This window comes from Caretta caretta, chromosome 1 (genome assembly GCF_965140235.1).
Source record: "Caretta caretta isolate rCarCar2 chromosome 1, rCarCar1.hap1, whole genome shotgun sequence".
Classification (NCBI taxonomy): Eukaryota; Metazoa; Chordata; order Testudines; family Cheloniidae; genus Caretta; species Caretta caretta.
In genome coordinates this window covers 348378549-348403980 of record NC_134206.1, presented here as the reverse complement: position 1 = coordinate 348403980, position 25432 = coordinate 348378549, and the positions used below count along the sequence as shown (strand labels likewise).

Genomic DNA, 25432 nt, shown 5'->3' with positions numbered 1-25432 from the left:
GCAACAACTAAGAACGAAAGTAAAGTTCCCACCCTGGGAGCACAATGTGTGTGTACGTCTCTCTCCTTTAACATGTCAGAGCAGCCCCAAGAAGAAAAGGGCTGTCACACCTGCAAGAGCGGCCGAGTTTTTAAAATATTGTAAAGAGGAGACACACACATTGTAATTTCGAGCTATACACACAGTGATGGTGCTCGGTGCTTCTCTAGCTTCTTCACCCCCCAAGTCTCTGAGTATTATTGGTGAATTCACTTTAAAGGCAAATTATATTCGCTCTTCCCAACTAATTTGCTGTGTGTGACTAACTCAAGACAGCAGACATCTCTTATTTGTTCTGACAGTCACTATCCAGGATTTTCCTGCTCTTCGGAGAGTAGCTGCATGCCATGCCAGCTGAGCTCTTTATGCTCAGCGATTTAAAATGTTCACTTTTCCACAGTGTGGGTTTTTTTGGTTTGCTAACAAGTTGATCTTTCTTCCAGGACATGAACTGCCTGAAGAACAAGATCATCCATTCAAAACCCCACTGGGAAAGACTCCCACATTAGTCACCACCAGTTGTTACTTACACTTGCTTCCAGGAGTTTGCATTTTGCACCCCTACACCAAGTAAAGTGTCTCACTCCTCACATCTCCTCTAACAGCTGGGTAGCTCAGAGGTCAGGTCGCTGCTAGGGCATCACTTTGCAGAAATATTACTGGACTGTCTGATAAAGCTCTTTGCCGAATGTCCTGACGCTGTTCTGGGGAAAGAGGCACTGGGCCCTAAGTCCCTCTCCCAACCATGCATATATGTATCCCATTCTTACCCTTCCTTAGAGACTTGCAGATAGTTATCGTTTGTGTCTAACAAAGTATTGAAAAATAAAAGAGATTCCTTTCTAGGTGGTTGCTTTTCAAAATGGGACAGTGAGTTCTTCAGACTGTAAGAGAGCAAAATGAGCATCTCTCTTAGTAGTAGTGCCTATGGACCCAAACCGTTGTTTTTGAGTAGACCCATCCGGTTCATAAGACCCTCTCTCCTGTTTATGAGAACTCACACCCTGGCTGGCTCTACACTAAACTTTTTTCCCCAACATGTCTGACAGTTGCTACCTCCCAGGCAGCATGGCCTGGGACAGTAGATGGTTTGCCCATGTCCTCCAACATCTACTCCAACGCTGCTCAGAGCAGATCTAGGTAACACAAGAGCTGAAATACAAACAGCCGAGCTGGAGTAGAACTTCCCCTGTTGATAGCACCAGTAGATCTGCAGCAGTGATCGCAACGATGGGAAATTTTAAGAAAAAAAAAAAAAATCGAATGTGGCTAGGCCTCTGTGTTTAAAAGCCTGGAGTGAACTTTATAGGAAGTGAAGGTAATTCTGTAACCAGATAAAGGCAGGGACTATGTTTGTGTTCGCTACAGGGTCCAGGACAATGTCAGTACTCAAATATTAACCCAATCCTAACTACCCAATGCAATATCTGTTGAACGGGTTATATAGAGCCAGTTGTCTTATTCATTGGATGGTCACTGACTTTTCTGAATGGATTGACTATGCCCTGCTCCGTCTGAATTTCATTTTCCAGAGACCACATCGATAGAGCAACTCAATAGATGCTTTTAGATAATCAGTCCCAAAGCTCTGAGAGATTCAGGAATGCCACACTACCTCTCCCTTTGGCTTTCATTAGAAGATTGTGTCTATTTCTTGGTTGGTTGTTTCAATGAGTTATTTATAAATCTTTACCAAGGAAGGATTCTCCCCCCCGGCCCCTCCTCCGAATTTTTACTGAGTGAGTTTGAAAGCAGTATCGGGATCGTTTTTACACCTCAGTGGAATGTCTGTAGAGTTCTCTCTGATATGTCTGGGTCCAAACTGGAAGCTACCTCCTCTCTCTAATTTCTGGGGGATAACTGGAAGCTACCCTCTCTCTCTGATACTTGGAGAATGCAGAGAAGGGAACTTAAGTGAACTTGGTCCATGGTCACACAGTATTGTTTGTTCTCTTTGTTGGTCCCATTAACAAAAAGTATGTCAGTAGAGATGGTTTGCAAATGCTCCCATGTCTGATTGGCAAAGCAAGTACAGTATATCTTTACAGACTGTTCTAAACAAGGCATTCACCTGGTCTAAACAGAGCCAAGTTTAAAAATGACTATGCCGGGTCCACCCCATCCAGGCAAAACATAATTATATCCGTTAGATTAAAATATTTTGTAACCGTCTAGGCTATCCGTTCAACCCCAGAATGCACAGAGCCTTTCGATCTCAGGGAAAAGCCAGGGTGAAAAGAGAATAGAGGGTCTACTGGGGGGCACTGACACCATCATCATCACTGGTTTAAATAGATACTTTTGCATCTGTACTTCCAGGAGTTGAGAAAATTAAAAACACACTGCTTGAACGGGAGCAATTTGGGTTGTATACCCCTTTATAGAATGAGTTCCGCAAGTGTCATGCATGGAAGCTTGCTGCTGTCAGAGTTCCATTTTGGAACCTCAAACATAAAGCAGTAAAAACTAGGCTCGTGTCTAGCCAAGTGTTAGGGTTATTGGTGCAAAGCTACTGGGTAATTCGTAGCCTTCCCAGCATTAGACTTCATGAAGTCCTTCGCAAGCTGGAGAGAGGACTTCGATCACAACCAGCAATGGCTCCCAGGAACTGCAGAGCCCACTTCTCAGGTGAGGTGTATTTGACAATGACATTGGTGTTTGCCGATTTACAGCAATGTGCCCTGTCCCTTCTTCTGGCTCCTCATTCTGTAAAACCCCTTGTCATGTGACTAGCTCTTCTGTACACAAGTAGTCCCATTGCTTTGGGTGGGTCCACTTTGAGAGAGGGTTTGTTGAATCAGTAACATACCCTGAAACAAAGAATACTGCTTCCTGAGAGGCATGATATTTGTGATGAGGCGGATTTACTCAGGGATATTTCCACTTCCCCCCTTGCATCAACATACACAATACAAGTGAGATGCTGTCAGGAATTTAATTGTACTTGGCACTTTAAACTGTACAGTACATTTACAGAGAACCACTCATTCTGTTGTGTCTATTTACATTCTTTTCCAATTTTTATCACTGCCAGCCCAACAGCTTGCACATAATAACTCTTTACATCCGAGTTACAGACTCTTGAAGGCTGATTTATGTAATGCTTTAGGAGCCTTATTATCGGCTTTCATTACTGTCTCAATGAAAGGAAAAAACCTTATCGTTTGAATTGCAGCAGTTACCACTTCGTATAATTGTTCCTATGCCATTTTGCAGCATAAGGCTTACTGAGTTACTTTCATTCATCCCTATGATTATTAAGGCCACCAAAAATGTGTCAACTTTGTTATCATTGCAAGTATAAATACTTGATCACTTTCCATTTCTTCTCTTCATAACATCACATCCTTTCTCTTCTCCATTCTTCTATGACATACAATATACCCTCATGTTTGCCTCCAGAACTGTCTTTCATATTCCGATGAACTTCAGATGTTTCATTTTGCCACATAAAGCAAACAACTTTCTCCTCTGCGCAATTTGCCACTGTCAATGCTTCTCTCCACACAAACCTTCTGCGACACTCTTAAAGCCTTCAGCTCTTATTAACACAGTTGTCTTTCAGTAGTCTAGAGCACACACAAGCCATTTAACTTGCTTATCATAACCAACTCAAAATGCTACACTGAGTGAGTTGTTTTCCCTTATTCCTAGCCGCTCAAAACAGTATGGCTTGGTTTCATTTTGCCAAGTTTTGAATTGACTTTAAAAAACAGAAAGAAAATATATATATATATATATATACACACACACAGAGACATTTTTGAACAAGAAAGATCAAGTACTTAAAGAAAATGCCAAGTTCAAAGTCTCAAAATACAATACATTGAAATAATTAAAAATACAAAACAAAAAGTTCTAAAAAAACCTATTTTAAAATATAAAAAATTAAATACCCGGCAGGTTATGTAAATGAAAATGAGGAATGTACAGTGAGCAAACAAAGATGAAGAGTTCCAGTAGGTAAAATGGAAAACTCATTGAACCTGGGGTCTGTTTTTTAAAACACTATATTGCATGAAATAAAATAATCCAACACTGCAAAACATGCATCTCATAAGGGCAAGAATACAAAATTGCTCAGCTTTAGTTCTAATTTTAAAGGTCTTTTGCAACATTGATCCAAAAGTTGTGAATGGTGCATAGCCTGAAACTTGCTGGATTTCCCTCAAGGGAGCACATTGACATTATCGCCAATACAGATTACTTGATGTTTTCCCGTTTCAAATACGGTACCATAACACTGCTTTGGAAAACTGAAGTCTACTCTTCAAGTCTGCCATTAAATAACAGTCAAAAGCACGAGAACTTTTGAATCATTGTTTATTTCACACTAAAAATCTGAATCAAGGTTGCCATATCTTCTTCAAAAAACAGACTCCAGCTCAACAGTGTTAACTGCATACCAGTAGCTGCCATTAAACAAAATACATTTATGTTCAGCAGAGTAATCCCATCATGCTCACGTTACAAGAAGAAAAATGTACACATTATTTATAAATAAACAGTCCTTCCACTAGGAAATCCCTGGGCTCCTTTTACACTAATGTTTCTTTCCGTTTGCTGCTTAATGGCTTTTCTCTTGTTCTTTTGTGCCCAGATTGTGTTCTGTGCGTTTTCACGCTCTTGGCTTCCTCCATGTCCATAATGGATCCACACTCGGATGTGTTTTCGTCTAGCTCCATCTGAACTATACCAGACATAGTGGACTGCCTCCTCTGGACTTTGACGTTGGAGGCAGATGGGTTGTTCTCTTCAGACTCTTCACTGAGCTCGGGCAATTCTTTCAGGTCTGTCGGAGCAGCAGCCCGCTGGAAAGGTGCGATGGCCGTTCTAATACAATTAAACCATTGCTGCTTGTGGAAGATATCATTGGCCTGCAGTGTGTGGGATTGGCCGGAGGAGGGGTCTTGGAACCGAACTCTGAAGATATTTTTAGCTGAAGATAATCACCAGAAAAGGAAAATCAGTTCTGCAAATTAGTACTTAAGGATTCTATTGAGACTACTGTCCTAAACATCTGTACAGCTGTGGTTATGGAGGAATTTCTCAAAACATGTGCATTGAACAGAGAATGCAAAGCATCTAGTCTGCACATTTGATTTCCACCATTTCAGACACAATTCACTTATGACGGTGCAAAGGCAGGTCACATACATTTCCTGCCCGCGCTCTGAGCAGGACTTAAAGTGCACACAACAATTCCTAGACCTCCCCACATGTTAACTAATTCATTTACACCGAGTGGCTTGACAAGTGTGCATTACTAATGAGGACTAATTGGCTTGTTTTGTACCTTTATCTGAATTGCTAAAAGCCCCTCTGAAGGACCCTCCCATTTTCACATCGCCATCCTGCAGGTCCTCCAGCACCAGCTCCTGAACTGGGATCGGTTGTCTGTACACCTGGTAAGAGTGACGCTCATTACGAGTGACTGGCCGAGTTAAAACCAGGATGTCTTGGAAGAGGAAAACATACAGCTTCTAAAAAAGGAAAAAACCCAGAGTAGCCTTCTGGAAATGTTTGCGTTTATAGTCAGATTAAAACATACTGTTCTCAAAATAGTCACATCACTCTGGGTTGACGCTACACTATCATCAATCCTACCTACATGAACCTCGTTAAATGTCCTGTTATAGTACCTCTGTAGTAATATATGACCCCTGACAATGATGATGTTTTTATAAGACTGTGGGTCTGAATCTGCTCTCTGCGTATGTCCACTGTTCTTTGTAAAGCTCTATAGGGTGTTGTTGTAAAGCTAGTGCGGTGCTATCAGATGCTGCTGTAATTAAGATGACTTGGAGAGAAGATAAACTGTTGTCACTTCATTTCCACTCAAGTAGCTCTGTGCAGACAGCATTTGTTTGGAAGAGCTAAAGGCCAGATTACATTATTGGGAATGTTAAGACAGGGAAAACTTTTTGATTGAGTGCTAAATGCATAGCATGCTTCCTTTGGTAGTTTTATGCGAATGATTTTGCAATATCTGAAGGCCCTTAGAAACACTGGCAGCAGTCAGCTTTCCTGTAAAATTAAAATAAAGCAAGACATCACATGAATTCTCTTTTTAGGTATTTTTGGACTCGTTAGCATCCTCTAAAATTAGGGCTGAGGGCTTAAAGGATCCCTGCTCTGCTCTGGCTAACAAACAGCTTCAGTCTATCCTTCTCCAGAGGTGGGGATGGAGCAGGAGGAAAGCTCCCAATTTCAAGCTTTCAAATTAACATAAGATACCAATCATCAGACAAAACTTACATGCCCATTCTTATTCTTCAGCTCCCCATGGCACAGTAACACTTTGCTGGCTTCGATTCTAGGGTCCTTCTGCTTCTCGTCCAGATATTCCAGCTTGTCAATGTAATACTGACATTCTGATTCTCCCTTCTTCAAGTTGATGTCAGAGAGGACTCCTTGGATTATAGAGATCTATAAAACAAAATGTTTTAAAAGTTTGATTGCATGGGGATTTATGCTTTAGTTTACATTCTTTAAGCTCTGCTATAATAATTAGCTTTGATCCTGTAAGAGCTCAGGACAAATCACCCACTGAATTTCACTGAAGTTCCATTTGCAGGATTGGGCCTGTTTTGAAAAACATACCCCTCCATGATTGAGGATTTAAGAGCTTTCTTATAACCCCAGAGTTATATGGTTACGTAATATCTTCATTATTACTTACTGCTTCTTCCAAAATCTGGACATCAGCATGATCTTTAGGAGTATGTTTAAGAATTTCTTTTAAGAGCAGTGGATATTTCACCAGCCGACTTCGAGGAATATCTAGGAAGCTCCAGAGGTCTAGCTTGCGACTGAAAGGGGATTCAAGACAGCGCTGAAGGAAGTCCTGGACTCTACGGTCTTGCTTCTTCTGATCCAGAAGAGCTTTGGCTGCCAACTGGTTACTGCAGTAACCTTTGTAGGCATTGAGTCCTGGTAACTAAAAGGACAACAGAGCAACATTTATTAGCTCATGAAAGCTCATGCTCAAATAAATTTGTTAGTCTCTAAGGTGCCACAAGTCCTCCTTTTCTTTTCGTGGATACGGACTAACACGGCTGCTACTCTGAAACCATTTATTAGTTAGATTCTCTTGAGGGAAGTATTGACCCATAGGAACATATCATACTTATGCAGTTGGATTATCTCTTAACAGACTATTTGGTTTGACCTTAAAACGAATTGAAGATTTAAAATTGCATATGTGCAGTTAATTTGTGGGGGGAATGGCTCTGCATCTAGTCCTTTGACGTTTAAGGTTAAACGGTGATAAGAGTCCTGCGATCACCTCACTTATAAAGGGGCCAGAAAAAGAAGACATTGCAAATTTAAGTCATCGCAGGGGTGAAATTCTGGCCCCACTGGTGTCAAAGGACTCCCATTGATTTCAGTGCAGCCAGGGATTTCACTCGAGATCTTTAACATAAGGCAACAAGAGCTTGTTGCTTTGTAGCTACTAACTTCAAACCTCATTTAAACTCATCACAGTTCTAGGTCTTGTTTCTCTGTCAGCTAGTTAGAGTAAATGACCAAAGTGATACTCACCCATTTCACAAGTATGGGCCCAATCTGCTCCACTGTTCCATCAGGTCTTGTTGCTTCTCTGAGCCTTGCCAAGAAGTCTGAAATTTACAAGCAAAAATGGGAAATGCCACAAGCATCTCAGGTATGGGTCAGGAAGTCTTTAGGATTTGAATTAGAAAATGCAGATTTTTAACTATTGTCCAAGACTGAAAATTAGGTAGCTGCTCTTACCTTCATGCAGAGGGATATAAGAATCCAAGTCCCCAAATATGTGTGTGAGTTCCTCCTCTGCCATGATAGACAGTTTCAACATGGGGTCATGATAAGCCTGTCAAGGAATAGTGCAAAATTACATCAAGATCCCCCCAAAAAAGGTATTAAATGCAGTGTACAGTTGGGAAAATATTTGTGGATCTACAGTTATTAAGAGCGGGAAGGTCTCATGTGCAGCCTAGGTCTGACCCCGCACTCATGGACGTTAACAGCAACAGTCCCATTGACTTTGAGTGCAGAATTGAGCCTTATATACAGGTACTAGGACCACAAAAGTGAAGAAAAGATTATAGTACCGAAACTGCTCCCAAGATAACTTCTATATGGGGAAAGAGTACCCACAAATATTTGCTGTGGAACTAGATTATTGCAGAGTATACTTTTTCACCCGATTTATTATGAAACAATCCAGTACAATGACTGTAGGACTGTTCACTTCACCATTTTTAATGCAATACACAGTGGGTTCAAAGCATAGTGCTAATCCACACTCTGTTTGCACACATGAAGATGACCTCATTAAGTTTTTATATGTGATCACTGACCATAAGGAAAGAAGAAAAATACTAGCCTTTCTGGCAAGTTTCAGATCCTCAATTAAATCCTGTTCTCCTCTGGACAGTTCATATATTGCCTGAGAGAGAGAGAGGGCAAGACATTGAGTTATTGCCTCATTTGAGAGAGCAAAGCGGACAATTAAGTCTAGCTGCTCTTTGAACGTGAACACACTGCTATGTTATATACTTTGTACCCCATTTCTGTTCAGTTTTTGATAAAAACCCTAAGTGTGAGTAACAAATCAAAGTCTCTGCATAGTCTGAAACAAGCAAGGTTCTGCTGGCTGAACTCCAGTGTGCCACCTCGGTGTTACAATCCAAAGTAATTCCTCCCTCTTCCTTTGTGCTGAGAAAGGTACACTACTTTTAACTGTGTGAAAACTTTGAAACTAAACGGCCAAACTAAATACTAGCACCTGCCTACTCACGACTTTTGCATATGAAGTGCAGAGATTTACCTGAAAAGAACATGAAGGTCAAAATCCCAGAATTCATTACTCAGTTTCTACTTAGTCAATAGAAGTGCTGCCTAAAAACTAAATATACAAAGGCCTCACCATTTGGCCCTTAACCCACTGTCAAGAGCTTTTAGAGGAAATAATCTGGCCTTAAAAAAAGAACTCTCTAGTCTAAAATTTCAAAAATGGCTAATGACTTTGGATGTGCGGAGCACCACCTTCTGAAAAACGAGGCTCCCTTGAGGCATCTGAAGTTGGGCACTCAACATAACTAATCAATTTAGCAATAGAGTCCTTAATTTTCAGAAAGTTAATACAAGTGGATCATTTCCTCTAAGTCAGGGCATACCACAGAATACAATCACTTTAATAAATAACTATTTCTCCCTCCCCCTTCATCTGCTTCCTCTTCCTCCGAACAGGATAACTAAAGGCACCAAATGCCTAATGGTTGATTGACAGCCTACCTCCTGGCGTTTAATTTCTTTGGTGCTCAGAGTCTCTTTCATGTTGACATCTAACATCTCTGACCAAAGGACACTGTTTCTTCTTTTAGGAGGTGTTGGGGCGGCAGATCTGCTACATGACTTCTGGGAACAGCCGGGGGATTTGCTGTCACCACGGAGGGAAAATGACTATTGGAGGGGGGAAAAAAATATATGAAAAGTTTATTTCTTGCAGATGTACGTAAGTGTCATCCATACACCACTCCCAACCCCCCTTTGCCCTTCCTCTACCGCCAAGAACAGGAAGACACACTCAGAAGACGCTTTTCCTCAAGTAAAAGGAGTATTTCATAACTGGTGATAAAGCCCCTATGATCTGCAACTGCCAGACTCTTTCCTCACATCCCTCTCATCACACTGTGAACCAGAATTGCTTCTGGAGGAGGAAAAAAATGGAGACTGAAATCTAGTTACAAGGCACAATGAAGCACATAAATTAAGACTAATTCCACCTCTGGGTTCTGGTGACGCTAACAATCTCTAGTGTTTTGCAATGTCTCTACATCTGGGTTATAGATCTAGGTCTAGTGTAACTCTGTGTTTAAGCACACACTATAATTCATACCATGTACATTACTAGAATATACACTGATTTGTGTATCAGTTGACTCCGTCCTTTTAAGCTGGTTTATTCCTTCCCCCTTCCTAAACTGCAAGCAACATGGATATTTTATACTACTTAAATAAAACCAACAGAAGCAGCAAACTCTTCACCCCTCTCAATGTGCTTGCATGGCTCAGGAGCATAGAAGAGGTCATTCCTGGAGCACATCAGATTTGATCTGCATTTAGGGACCTCGTAGCACTTAAGAGATACTTATCAGGTGTGCATTCAAGGGAGCTTTTTTCACCATGAGCTAGGGGTGGTTTAGGAACCAGCAGCTCCTTTCTGTGCACTGATTTGGTATGGGTCAGTTTCCCAAGAGATGCCTTGAAATTATGGCATCAATTCCACAGGGCATATTGCTTCCATATTCACATATTCTTTACCTGTATTGTCTGACCAAAACGCCGGACTGCACCATTTCTTACAGGGGAGATCAAGTTTGCCAAGGATGTGACCCGAGCTAGAGGTCGAATCCGCTTATTACTTGGCTCCTGTAAGTTATAAACAAAAAAAGAACACATTGTACTGACTGTGGTTTACTTAGCCTTGATGTATCAATGCTGCCCAGGCTTGTTTAAGGCATAAGCAGATTTATAGTTTCAAAATAGAGAAAAGCACAATGCTTTGAAGCAGTCATCCCCCTTAAAGTCAAACCTGACACTGTCAATATTTAAACATGAAGGTCACACTCAAGTTGCAAACAAGTTCTTCAGTGTTGCAAGAGACAAGGGTAATGGAATCCATTATAATCAGGATGTTCAAAATTAGTTTTGAACAGTAAATAGGCAAGACTCAGAATGGCTTCACTTTTCTTGTGAACAGTTGGAGATACACTAGCTGAGTCGCAGCCCAAATGTAACTTGTCACCACCCCATTGATTGAGCTATGGCAAATTTACGCCAGATGAAGATCTGCCCTTGTAGTGTTAGAACTGAGTGTTTTCTCCCAAGGAGAACATGGATTCCATTATTTTATTTTGTTTTGGAGGCAGGAAGCAAAAAGAACAACCAGAGCACAAGACAGTTTTATGTAGCGAATATAACAAATGGCAGATGTATTACATGCTGGACATCCCAGTGAAGCACAGGTAAATATGGAGGGAGACGTCAGCTGATTAAATTTAAAGCCCTCAGCCTAGGATCTATTTTTCTAAAATGAGAACAGATTCTCTTTCGTATCATTTAACTCCGAAAAACAAAGTTGTTGATTTTGCAGAACACTGATTTGTGCAACGAGTCTCATCAATAAATATTAAGTTTCAGAGTAACAGCCGTGTTAGTCTGTATTCGCAAAAAGAAAAGGAGTACTTGTGGCACCTTAGAGACTAACCAATTTATTTGAGCATGAGCTTTCGTGAGCTACAGCTCACTTCATCGGATGCATCCGATGAAGTGAGCTGTAGCTCACGAAAGCTCATGCTCAAATAAATTGGTTAGTCTCTAAGGTGCCACAAGTACTCCTTTTCTTTTTAATAAATATTAAAAAATTCTGTTCCAGTGGAAGCACCTCCATAGATGGAAAGTCATCATCTCATTGCAGCCTGTTGGCTCTTAACATCAGATATGATTTTAATAAAATAATCAAGCTAGGGTAATTACAACATACGGTTCCTGATACAGAGTAACTGTCCGAAAGGAAAGGAGTACTTGTAGCACCTTAGAGACTAACCAATTTATTTGAGCATGAGGATATGCACAATGGGAGGTAAGGCAAGGATGGAATGAAAGTTTGATGCTAGAAGAAAAACTGCAAGACAGGCAAAGTATTCTGTTATACATAAAAATAATTGCAAGTTACATATCTATAGTGAATGACACTCTGAAATTGACTGCCGGGATCACAGTGATACTTCAGTTAAGGTTTACTATTGTTATGTTTACTTTAAAAGAAGGTTTAGACAACCAATGTAATGAGTTAACCTAATTAGCTATTTTATCAAGGTCTTATCAGCCACTTTTGGTTAATTATGGTGGATTCATCCCTAGTAAGCAGAAAGAGAATAAGGTGGAGAATGAAAAGATTACATAAGTGATTGAGATAGGGGCCCCTATGGTCTCCATTTCCTGTCTCAGATTGAGAAGAAAGTACCTAAAGCCATAGACATTCTTTGCTTCTGTGTAGTAAGGGTAGGGACAAAAACCAAAGAAGGAGAAAAGGAACATATGGCACTGGATTTGGATCACATTTGCCATGGTGGGAATCAGGAAGAGTGCCACTCAAGGCAGAGGAGTTACACTGGGGTAAAACCTGTGTAAAGGAGATCAGACTGAGGCCACACTATAAATAGCAATCAGGTCTTCCCATATACAATATTAAGCAAGAGATGACTGAGGGGAAGATATAAATGAAGTCTTTAGAGCTGTAGGGGAAAAAAGCAGCACTTAATTTCAGTAGGAACAGGGGCATCAACTATAGCATGAAAATAATTTCAGCACAGTATAAGATAGCTGAGGCCACTTTCACATGTCCCACATTCTAACAATCTTAAAACAACTAAGATATTACAGGTATCAGAAAAGAGCTGCAAACAAAATGACATTAAGACTTGCATCCGATGAAGTGAGCTGTAGCTCACGAAAGCTCATGCTCAAATAAATTGGTTAATCTCTAAGGTGCCACAAGTACTCCTTTTCTTATTAAGACTAGGAAGTTGGTTATCCATTTCATTTATGCTGAACATACTGGTTATGTCCCAGTGACCATTATTTGCGACGGAAGACCCATTTAACAGTACTAAATACACAGAGTCCATCAGCAAAGAGATTATTCAAACATTTAGAAAGCTCTGGCTCATATTCTTTGGAAGAGAGGGCACCTTAATGAATTATAAAAGTTTCTGAAGGGAGCATTGGGATGGATTCTACAGTTCTATTTAACTTTATATCAAAGTACCAGAATGAAGCTAAGAAAGGCTTGAGAGAGTTAGTGAGAAACATAAGCAGAATTTATAGACATTAACCAAATATGCAGATCTACCAAGAACAGAAATACAAATGAGATGAGAAGGAAGAATATGGCAGTGAAAATGAATAGTGTAAGAAATCTCAGTGTTTCAGATGAGATGTTTGTATAATATTTCTCAACTCACTCTGATAAAGGGTCAAAGGAGCAGCCTTTCTAGATCTGAGATACAATGACACAGTATATGCACTAATGCACACATGTGAATGCCTTTGCAGCACATCTGTGCGAGACTGAAGTGACACATGCATATGCACAAGGCCTGGCAGAAGGCATTCCTTTCCATTTGCTAAGACGGTACAAAGGAGCTCCCTGTTTGAATGGATTTATAAATTACCACTCTTTAGAGCAGATAAATTGATACAAACTGAGACATGCCAACACTAGTGTGAAGTGAAAACAGCAAAAGTACTTCTCTTTCTTAAACAAAGAATAAAGCCATACACCCCAAAGTACTCCTGTGCATTAAGGAAGAATGAATTTTGCACAAACCATCACCAGTAACAAATCAGCACAATCAGAAAGCTTTCTAGATAAACTTGCCCTCCACCAAGGAGTTCAAAGCCAGAGAGCCTTGGCTACATGAAGAGGGAAAGATCGCCCAAAACAGAAACCACCATAACACCACAAACTTAGTTTAGCAAAACTAAACTGTTTTCCTTCTTCAAAGGATAAATACTGCATTTTGCCATGCTCTCTGTATGTCAGCTTTGGGTTTAACTCCACATTGGGCCAAGTTCATACCTGGGGTAAACTCCATTAGTTTCAAATTAGTTTATATTAGGGATGATATTAGCTCAGTATTTAAAAGTACTGCATTTGGAAACAGTATAGCTCATTGTTGGGTAGCTCTACTTACGGAAATCTACAGTCTCAAGAAAAAACTAACATTTTTTAAACTTTCTTGGGTTTTAGTTCAGCGTCAGTGCTGCAATAGTTAACAGCATGTCTCTTTCCATTTGAAAAAACAGTTTTTCAAGGCCTTTTTGTTTGTTTGTTTTAAACAAAGTATCTGGGCTAGACATTGCAGGCAAAGATTTCAGGTTGAAGGCAATGCTTCCACTTTCCATTCAGAAGGTAGAAGAAGCAGAGAACAATTAGGAGTTTCCAAGACCTTTTCCTTCACAGGTACAAATGTGTCACATTTTAAAAAGCCACATTTTGTAGCTGATTCGGTCCAAAGTGGTTTCTGTTTTCTTTAAGTGCAAAAGGAATTAAAATGTTGAGAGCCTGCACTGTGTACAATATTTCCTCCACAGCAATTATTACTATTTTTACAAGGATCATGTACTACATCATCAGGTGTAGTTATACATTCCACATACAAGGGCATACAAACACGGGAAAAGCTGGTGAGAAATTGAAAAAATATTCACAGCCCAAATTACTGCCAAATGTTACCAGCGAGATTCAAAAGGGACTGAACTCACTAGTTCAAATATGGTCTCTGTCAGAAGTGTAGAGATGTAATTGCTATCTGAGAATTATTTAAAGATTTACGTGCAACGAGTCTGCTTGAGCTCAGTCCAGTTCTTAGCAGATAGTTGTCCACATCTCAAACTGAGTTTCAGCAGAGGCCAAGTATTGAATAAATTAAACCACCTTCTCACTTCCTTGTAGTGAAAAAGGTGATCACGGTGGAGGGGGAAGCATTGTGCTGTACCTCTTTGGTGGATGAAGGACTTCCCTGGCTGGCGAAAGCAACTGAGTACCTGGCCCAAACACTAAAATTCACTTAAAGTAATTACTGACAGCCCAAACCAAAAATAATAATTACATGTCCAATATGCAGCCTAACATATAAATACATACAAGGATACAGATTTATTCCTTAAACTGTTTTTAACCTTGTTTATTTCACAACTCTCTCAGCATCTAGTTTTTCTTATATATCATGAAATGACAGTAGTGACTCCTTAGCTGAGGTTGCATTTAAGTTTCTCTACTTAAAGCAGGATTATAAATGTTTTAGAAACTGACACTAAAAGAACTTTAATAGTTTAACTTTAAACTTGTGTCAAATAGATTTTTATTACAGAATTGACATTTTTGTAATGTACATCTCTTAACAAGATGATACCGTAGGCAGTACATTTCTACTGGATTGCTGGACTTGTGCCTTGCGTCAACACACGAGGTATGCAATAATCCTCCAGGAATGCAATAGGGCTGACTTACACAACATTAAAGTTTTTTTTGTTTTTTTTTTAAAATAACCTTACTTGTTTACACACATAGTAAACACCTTAATAGAAAAAACATCTGCAAAGCAGCCAATAAGAAATAATGCGCGAGTCATTAAATAGCAGGGTTTTAGAAAAAGTCTTATGGAGGAAACAAACCCAGTTTAGGGCCTGATCCTGCGAGCATGCCCTTAACTTTACTCATACAAGTAGTCCCAGTGACTCCAAGGGGACTACTCACATGAGCAACATTACTCAGAGGCATACATTGTTGCAGGATCAGGCCTTTACACATTTAGGATAAAATATTCAAAAAATGTCTAAGTGACTTAGATGCCTAAGTCCCATTTTTAAAAGTGACTTAGGTGCTTCTAAATCACTTAAGTTCATAAGTCACTGAAGTGCTTTTGAAAGTTTTACCCATCAGATTTAAGTTTATGGGATTCTATAAGATTGTCCTAAATCTTTCTTAAGTTTTTTTTATTTTCATACTACACTAAAAACAAACACTTAATGAAAGACAAAATAAAACTAATTCTCAAGGTATGGAAGAGAAACAGTATAACCAATCATCGGCAGAAAAACAAAAACATGAAACACCACTGATCATAAATTCTTAATTTTATGCTCTCATGTTAGCATTAAACAACGCTTCAAAAATACTTAAACTTACTATAAAGATCTGGAAGAAGTACCACAAGATGCCAGCTTTTAGCTAAAACAGAATTATTAGAATTTTTTAAAAGAATGCTTTAACCTTTCTAATCTCTAACAAAAATAAAAATACATAAAAACTCTGAATCCTGTGTCCTTAAAGTCCTATTCCAGCAAAAAAGAAAAAGATATTTAAATTGCCACAAGTAATTCTATCCATATAATTCCTTGAGGTCAAAATTAAAATAAAGTCCAGACTAAGCAGTGTCCAAGACAGATAAGCCACAGGTTTAAACTGTTTCCTGTTAGAGGAAGGGTATAACATACAAACTTGGCAGAATATAAAAAGGCAGACCTCTCCGCTGCAATTTTCTGTTTTCTCGATCTACCTCAACTACTAAGGAAGTTTTTCTGAACATAGTCCTGTGAAAACTGTCATTAAAGCAGAAGTCTAATACAAATTAAAAATTAATCCACATACAGCAGAAAATAAGCAGGTGTTCTATCTGTATCAGATGTGGCAAGTTCCAAAGTCTGCTGTGCTAACCGACTTCGGTTTGGAAGTCAGAGTCTAACTAGCCAGAGTGCACGTACAGAACTACTAGATTCAGTACTCATTCCTACTTCGTAGCTTGTAAAGTCTTTAAGGCTTCGTTGGTACAGTGCCTAGCACAATGGAGTCCTGTTCCCAATTGCCCCCTCGGCGTTAGCATAATAAGCAGGATAAGTGCTGGAGCAGTTTTGCCATAAGAAGGATTAATCTTCTAACACACAACAGTTGACAAGAGACAAAAAAGTCAAAGGAAAGCTGTTAGAATTTGGACCAGTTCACCATAAATCACACCAGGATAAAAGTATCCAGGCCGCCTTACCTCTTGTTCTCTGAAAGATTGATTCTGAGCGTCTAGGACTCGAATGGTCCTTTTAATCGGAAGGAGACCTCCAACTTCATCATGAGCCACCATGCTGTCTCCTGCCTTCAGAAGCTTTACTTTTAATCCACGTCCGCAGCGTTTCCACTGCTACTTTACTATAAACTCCGCTCCGGAGCTCTCAGAAACCTGCGGGAGGGTCTCGCTCATGTTTCCATGGGATAGCACAGCCCGCCTTGTGAGCTGGGAGTTCAAAGCACGCAGACCTCAAGGCAGCGGGAGGGGCAGGAACAGATGTTTCATGGGCGTGCTCCCGCGGAGTCGTGTATCATTCGTGAACTGACCGTTAATGACACACCTACGCCTCTCCGTTTACACGCTGGGGGGGACGACGGGGGACGGACATCTTTTGTACCCGGAGTTGAAAAGCTGGTTTCTTCCCCCTCCGACATGAAGGAGTGTAACAAGTTTTACTAAAGCGGAATGCTTTGCTTCAGAGACAGATTCTCAGCTGGAGTAGTGTAATTCCTAGATCCAAGCTAAGAGAGAGCTAAGCCAGCTGGAGCAGCATTTCAATACTTTTCTAAACTTAAAGATAGGCATTGCTATGCCAAGTCAATCTAATCTGAGATCCTGCCTCTGATACCAGCCAGTACATAACACTTCAGAGGTTAGTAGAAAATTAAAATAAATAGGGATGCATGCTAAATGCCTCCATTTGGAGGGACTCTGCTTGCTACTTTGTCCCTTCCAACCAAAAAGCCCTGAATGCATTTCAATAGAGTTGAAAGGTGTGGCCCTATTTAAATGTGAGCAGGTATTAGAAAAGCCTTCCCACAGAGCTAATTATTCTTGCACTAAATAAAGGAGAAGAGGCAGGGGTAAATCCGCCACAGGCAAACAGACTGTATCCCAAAAGGGAAGGTTGGATTATCCACCCATCTAACATTGCAGCTGTGCCAGTTAAAATGAATGTTAGTCTAAATGATTTTATCATCACTTTCTTAAAAGCCTGCTTACACTGTCACCCTGATATCAAGTAGCAGTGAATTCCACAAGTTGAATATATGGCACATAAAGCAATAATTTCCTTTTCTCTCGGGTAAGAGTTGCCTTAGTGTCACAAAAAGAAAAGGAGTACTTGTGGCACCTTAGAGACTAACCAATTTATTTGAGCATGAGCTTTCGTGAGCTACAGCTCACTTCATCAGATGCAGAATACAGACTAACACGGCTGCTACTTTGAAACCTGTCTTAGTGTCACAGTCGCTCCCCACACTAGAATTCTTTTTTCTAAAACTGCAGTAGGGGAAGTTTAGGGGTGATTATTACTGGCTGTTTTCAACTACCAATCCAGTTAACAATTGGATTGCAACCAAACAAATTCACCCTCCCCAGAGATTGTTGCGAATTCCTCTTCTGCCAAACCCCCATTATTTGTCACACTCTCTCCTTCCACTTCTTTTTGTCCAGGTCTCTCTCAGGATTTATCCCCTTGCACCTCCAACCCTGACACTGAACATCAGGATTCTCTCTCCCTCCGGCTGAGATAAACCAGGTTTCTTTCCGCAGTGGCAGGCTGTGTGGAAAGTTCTGTGGAGCTATGGAAGAGGGGTTGCATTTTTTACATTTATAATGAATGCTGGGAAGATTTTTTTCCCTTCAAACCCGGCCTTCTTTTCTGCCTTCATAGTCTGTTTTTTTTTTACAAAAATAGTTGAAAAATGCAGATCTGATACTGATGTTCACAGCAGATTCTATGGACAACTGGAGAACCACTGGGATTCTGACATCACAGAACTAAGTGGAACCTGAGCAACTGAGAGCAGGGATTTTTACTAAGACTGTTCAAAACTTCTATTTTCCATTTGGTTTTTCATAACAGCTATTGAACCAACCTGCCTAACGATCAGTTGGAATAAGAACACTGAAAAATTTCACACTGCTTGGAAGGCTCCCAGTCCACTTGGCTACTCCAAGGCAAGTGTCAAATGAGAACAAGGAAGATTTAATATTTCTAAAGTAGGGGGGGGAAAACTTTAAAAGGTCAGAACTTCTATATACAACAAAAGGAAGCAAAGAAAGATCAGATGCTTTTTTTCTCCCCTTTGAAGTCACCTCGAACTCTTCCACACCCTCATAGGCCAAGTCTGCACTAGAAGCTTTTGCTGGTATAGTAATGTCAGTTAGGGGTGTTTTTTGGCAACATTTCTATACCAGTAAAAGCCCTAGTGTGTTATACCAACAGGAAAATGCTTTTTTGCCAGCACAGCTTATTTCACTTAGAGAAATGGTATAAATTATACCAGCAAAATCACCCTTTTGCCAGTATATCCTGCATCTACACTAGGAGGGTTTGCCAGCATTAGCTATACCAGCAAACTGTTCCCAGCACAACCCTGGTCATTATCATTTGGATTTTTCAGTCAGATTAGATAGTGGTTGCTATATGGTAGAGCTTTCTGCCAGCCCATGCTGGCCTAGGAAACAATGCTTCAACCTTGGTTCCCAACTTGGAAGCACAACCACTAGACCCCTTGGAAGCAAACCCCTTCCATGTTCGACTCCCTCCATCACTCTCCACTTTGGTACTCCCCTACAGAGATCTCCCCTCAACAGAGGATCCTTGTCTATTTCACTCTGCTTCATTTTTATGCAGGAGCAGAATAGATGATATTCTCCACTGAAGGATTCTTGTGCTCACTAAAGAGTCATAGATTACAGATTCTAAAGCCAGAAAGGACCAAGATGTGATCATCTAGTCTTATCTATATGGCACAGGCCACAGAACTTCCCCCAAATAATTCCTAGAGCAGATCTTTTAGAGATGCAGTGAGTAGGTCTGGCGGATCCACAGGATTTTTACAATCCCAGATGCAATCTAAATCTTTTATATGGGAATGTCATTTTTCAGTAGTTTATTTCCATTTAGTGCATACAGACACTTTGCCATTTTTAGAAAACCAAACGCCCAATGAAGCAGACTGCTGGGTAGCAAGTAGACATCTTTGTTCAGTTATCCAGTTAGACTTGCTCTTTTGAAGCTTCTCATAATCCCCAATTTCTCCTTTATCCAAGTAGTTTTGTGTAGCCAGAAAGTTTTACTGATGAAGTATAATCAGGAATTGGACGTGGTGGGCATTGAACACTATTGGTCCTGATACCACTTCCTGAGGAATTCCAATGGTAGCTTCTCCCCGCTGGAAGGAACAGTCATTTATTGATTTAAATGTTTAAGAACTGCACAGAGTTAACAAAGAAAAGGTTCTGATATGGACAGTCAAACAAGAGGACGCATTATGTGGAATCTGGTATTTAAATTATTAATTAGTAGCTTAGAACACAATATTCTGCATCTTGAAAGCACTTTAGAAAGTATTGCATACATTGTTATTCAAGTGCTAAATAGCATTTCTTATTACAGAGCCTCAGGGAAAGGACCTGGTGCCATATATTACTGAAGCATATGACTCATCTGCAGGAAGATCCCTGTTCAGTTGCATGCCTTTCTACATGACACCTTGTGTCTAGGTCTGATTTGAGGTGATGCAACTCAAGGCTGATGTATTATGTGTAAGTTACATTACAGAAATGTCAGGATCTTCCTATGACACATATGGAAAATCTATCATGGCACATTGTGCGCCGCCTTATATGACGCACATTAATGGGAAACATTCTCGGCATATATGGTTCATTTATAACAATGCATTGTTAAGGATCTTCTGTGGGGAATGCTGATATTTTAATACCACAACATAAACCACATGCAGCATCTGATGAAGTGAGCTGTAGCTCACGAAAGCTTATGCTCAAATAAACTTGTTAGTCTCTAAGATGCCACAAGTACTCCTTTTCTTTTTGCGAATACAGACTAACACGGCTGCTACTCTGAAACATGCAGCTCTCAGTTGCCATTGTAATGGATGAGCTGATTTCTGAATTCCTCCTATATACAAAAACCTATTTCGATATTTCTCATCACCGGCAACACTTGGGCAAACTCCAGGCACTCATCATTTGAGCAGTACAAACACACGTACAGTAACATGGCAAAAACAGCATTACCATGGGCCTATGTTCTTACATGAACTTGGTGAATGTTGGGTAAATAAATTTAAGATTGACAAATGATCATCTAGACACACCATTGAGAAGAGAAAATATGCTGTATAGTTCCAGTTTATGTTGCTAATCAATTGATTTCATTTTTTTATGGTTTAAGTGTTCAAATGCCCCAAAGAACATTTTAAGTAGTTTATATGATTAAAATAAATCATAGTGGGCTTGATTATCAGTTCCAGCCAAGCTACTCTAAGTGCATGAAGAGGAGGAAGGATAGTCCAATTGCTAAGACACTGGCCTAGGACCTGAGAGATACGGGTTCAAGTCCCTACTCTGCCACAAATTTCCTGAGTGACCTTGGACAAGTCAGTGAGCAGCCCTGTAGAAGGGGGATAACAGTACTGTCTTGCCTCATAGGGGTGCTGTGAGGCTAAATACATTAAAATGGTTGTGAGTACTTTGAGAACTACAGATTAAAAGCTAGGCATTATTATTATTAATGCCACCTTTACACATCCCTGTGTTCTGGGTCTGGTCAGAGGACTGTGTAGCATAAATCAGGAGGGCTGTTTTAACTTACATTCAGCAACTCCAAAAGGCCTTTCTGGCAGTTGAGAAGAGTCAAAGAGCATAAGTCTCAGTTCCAGTGGCTGTGAGAGGAGGTGGGAAGAGCTGGTGCAATAAAGGGATGCCCTAAGACTGGGGATTCACTGGCCAGATTTTTCAGCTTTTATGGGTTCCTTTGTGCTTGTTGGAGCAGTGAAACGGTCTGTTATTTAACTGACAACTGGATCCAACTTCTTCAAAGAAGGAACCTGTGGCATTTCATCATGTTTGGCTTAAAAGTCTCCTGGAAAACTGAAGTATAGATAACCTTTTGCAGAATAAACATTTTATTCATTTTCAAAATGTAAAGTCCACAATAACGAAAATAACTTTCAGCTTAATTTAGGTTTCTTAGATGCTGAAACCCAACTAAAAAGACAGTGACCTTTTCCGTAACTAGTGTTCTTAGAGATGTGTTGCTCATGTCCATTCAACTTAGGTGTGTGTGGTGCCAGAAGTTTTTCCCCCAGCTGTATCCGTAGGAGACCGGCTCTGGCGCCCCCTGGAGTGGCGCGCACATGCTGTGGTATATAGGGTGCCACTGGTTCCCCCCACCCGCAGTTCCTTCTTGCCGGAAACTCCAACAGTGGGGAAGGAGGGTGGGTTGTGGAATGGACATGAGCAACACATCTCGAAGAACACCAGTTACGGAAAAGGTAACTGTCTTTTCTTCCATGAGCGCTTGCTCATGTCCATTCAACTTAGGTGACTCCCAAGCAGTACCCCTCGGAGGTGGGTAGGAGTCCATGGACGTGTAAATTGCAACACAGCTCTGCCCAGCGTTGTCCCTGGCCTGCTGCGTGATGGCATAGTGGGTCATGAATGTGTGCACTGAGAACCACGTTGCGGCTCGACAGATGTCCTGGATTGGGAAGTGTTCCAGGAAGGCTGCCGAAGATGCCTGCGTTCTAGTTGAGTGGGCTCTGACAATCGGCGGTGGAGGGACTCCTGCCAACTTGTAGGAAGTCCGAATGCAAGGGGTGATTCAGTTAGAAATCCTCTGCATGGACACCAGGAGGCCCTTCATCCTATCCGATGTAGAGGTCCGATGTTATAGATGCCGACGCAGGTAGGAAAGGAGAAAGGCGGTTGGCAAAAATGGGGGAGGGAGGATCCTGGGAACAGGTTGAGCTCGACTGAGAGGCCTGTGAAGGCTGTTGGCTAGGACGCCTCTTGTAGCTTCTGGATTTCATGGGGAGGCTCCTGGTGTGGGTGGCTCCCCTGGCTCTGAGGCTGCTGCAGTTTAAACCACTTGCAGGCAGGGCCGGGAACATACAGGCCCAGAATTTTAAGGGTCGTGCAGGAGTCCTTTAGGCCATGGAGCTTATTGTCCATCTGTTAAGCAAATAGGGCTTGCCCATCAAAGGGAAGGTCTTGCATCGACTCCTGAGCCGCCGTGGACAAGCCAGAGAGGAGCAAGCCAGGATGTCTGGCGCCTGGTGATGGCCGAGGCCATGGTTTGGGTGGCAGTGTCCACAGCATCTGACGCCGCTTGGAGCGTCACCCTGGCTGCAGGCGTGCCCTCCTCCATAATAGCCTGGAACTCCTTCCTAGAAGCCTCAGGAAGAGAGCCCTCGAACTTGGCCATGGCTTGGCACATGTTAAAATCATAGTGTCCTAGGAGGGCTTGATGGTTGGCCACCCTCAACTGGAGACTAGAGAACAAATAAACCTTATGCCTAAACAAGTCTAGTCTCTTGGAGTCTTTGTTCGTAGGGGCAGCCCTGGGTTGACCTTGTCGCTCCCTGTGTTTAACCACTTCTACCACTAAGGAGTTGGGAGCAGGGTGGGTGTACAGGTACTCGGGTACCTTTGGATGGCACAAAGTACTTGCGTTCAGCCATCTTGGAGATGGGTGGCAGGGAGGAGGGAGTTGCCACAGGGCATTAGTGATCTTAGATACCCCATCATGAAGGGACAGAGCCACCCTGGCCAGTGCTGTGGAGCAGAGGACATTGAAGAGAGTGTCTGACAGCTCCTCTAGCTCCTCCGCCTGAAGACCCAGGTTGGTAGAGATCCTCTTCAGTAGTTCCTAGTGCGCTTTAGCGTCATCCAGAGGAACGTGGGGAGGGGACCCCGTTATAGCCTCGTCTGAGGAGGATGCCGGTGCTATAGGGTCCTCCACAATCATTGGTGGCCCAGTGGCTTGTGCCCCTGCTCCTTCTTGGACCTGTGGGGTCCTCATACCAAGGGCTTCGTGCACTGGAGGAGGGCAGGGGAGAGAGGCAGCTGCTCTCTCCGAGGCTCCGGATAAGCAGCAGGCGGCCTGGGAGGGCTGGGTGAACCCCCATGGGTTCCACAGATACCACGGCGCTGGCCACTGTGCTGGTTTCGGTGCCGACAATGTAGCTGGTACCGCAGCTTGTCCCGCTGTCAGGAACCTCGCTCCGAACCTGGGTTGGATCCTGAGCAGTCGCTCCCAGGTGACTAGGACAGAGCGTAACGGTGGCTCTGACCCGACTGGAGCCGGTCACTCTGCCCGGAGTCCGATCTGAGGTGGGGTCTTAGGGACCGGTAGCACTCGACAGATCCACAACTGCTTGGAGCCGGCTATCTACGTCTCACACTTGACGAGTGGTACCGGGATGAGGAGCAGGACCGGGAGTTGGAATGGGCCCGGTGCCGGGAAGAACCCACACATGACGATGCCCTCCTTGGGGATTGGCGACAGTCCAAGGAATGGTAAAGTCAATCCCTCGACGGGTCCCTGGAGCAGTACCATGGTCTCGGAGATTCTGGGTGACGGGACCGGTACTCCTGCTGGGGGGCTGGCGCATGCCTCCAAAGGTCTGTGCCCGGTGGCCGGCGAGCTGCGCCTCGAGCCTCTCTGCCAGTGCCCAAGGTCCTGGGACTGAATGGGGCTGCACTGCGTCTGCCTTTCACGGTCAGATGCGTGGTGGCTATGTGAGAGCGAGCGCTGCTGGGATGTTCCCCATGATGGGGAACAGTGCCGCTGAGGTGGGGACCGAAGCATGACTGGGGAACTGCAAGAGCCAGTGTGGGTGGCACTGGGAGGGACACGATCTCCTGTGCCACCTGAAGGACCCGTGGCGTGGTTGGCACCTGGAGCTGACGGAGGCCTCTGCCGCTATCTGAGGTGGCCAGCAGAGAGCAAGCTGGGCTACACCGCTCCACCAGAGCTTGGGCCCGAGATCCCAATGTGAGTGAAGAGTTGCCTGGCCTGGGAACTTTCTCACACCCAGTCTTATCCTTTCCCTTGTGGGAGGCTGGAGACTGGCCTCGCCCCACCTTCTTGGGCTTCTTGGTCAGAGCCACGGATAGTGACTGGTGCCGGCCAGTGGATCATCTCGGTGGGGTGCTGCGGGTCATGGTAGGTCATGGTACTCCGTGCCGGGTTGGAGTGTTGTTCCGGCGCTGGGGTGAGGGCTGACTCCAAAAGGAGCACTCTTAAATGAATACCGCACTCCTTCTTAGTCCTTGGCTTGAAGGACTAGCAAATTTTGCACTTCTCACTAACGTGTACTTCGCCCAAGCAACGCAGACAACTTCTGTGTGGATCACTAACGAGTATGGGCCTCTTGCAGCGATCACAAGGCTTAAAGCCTGGGGACCAGAGCATGCCCCATCCCAAGGCAAAGTCCCGTTTGGGACCTCAGAAGTCTCTAACTATAGCTAAGGGATTTATAAACACTAACAGAAACCATATACTGTACACTATAATACAAGAGATAACTAGTTCGTACGAATGAGCAGCAACAGCACTAGCTGAAGCAGCCACAGTTCCAGCACCATCACTGGCGGCAAGAAGGAACCAAGGGTGAGGGGAACGGGTGGCACCCTATATACTGCGGCATGTGCGCACCACACCAGGGGGCGTCGGAGCTGCTCCTGTACGGATGCTGCTGAGGGAAAAACTTGCAGCACTGGTGCATATGGTAAACACACACACTTAAGCTGAATGGACATGAGCAAGCACTCGAAGAAGAAATACTGGTTTTAATTAGCTATTTTTAACGTCTCATATATACTGTCATGCGTAACATGTAGGTACTTGAATAAATATGAACTCATGTTAACATTTCAGGCAATCTCATCCTTCTTTGTATTTTTGTAACTTGAACAAAGTCAGCCACCATCATCTGTATAGCTGAATTGTTTACTGGTCA

General features: G+C 42.4%; 1 protein-coding gene across 2 annotated transcripts in view; it reads right to left on the bottom strand.

Moving 5' to 3' along the window:
• Window positions 1-2960: 2960 nt before the first annotated feature.
• Window positions 2961-25432, bottom strand: part of NET1 (neuroepithelial cell transforming 1) — a 68678-nt gene continuing 46206 nt past the window's right edge. The window contains exons 1-10 of one of the 2 annotated variants that reach the window (XM_048836735.2): window positions 16635-16903; window positions 10348-10455; window positions 9319-9486; window positions 8408-8470; window positions 7795-7891; window positions 7585-7661; window positions 6722-6979; window positions 6298-6468; window positions 5336-5522; window positions 2961-4978 (exon numbers count right to left, since the gene is read on the bottom strand). In XM_048836735.2, coding sequence (XP_048692692.1) covers window positions 4578-4978; window positions 5336-5522; window positions 6298-6468; window positions 6722-6979; window positions 7585-7661; window positions 7795-7891; window positions 8408-8470; window positions 9319-9486; window positions 10348-10455; window positions 16635-16727 — 1623 coding nt within the window. In that variant the 5' untranslated portion in view covers window positions 16728-16903 and the 3' untranslated portion in view covers window positions 2961-4577. Of the gene's footprint in view, window positions 4979-5335; window positions 5523-6297; window positions 6469-6721; window positions 6980-7584; window positions 7662-7794; window positions 7892-8407; window positions 8471-9318; window positions 9487-10347; window positions 10456-16634; window positions 16904-25432 lie in introns of those variants that run through there. The other variant, XM_048836734.2, reaches the window with a different exon arrangement.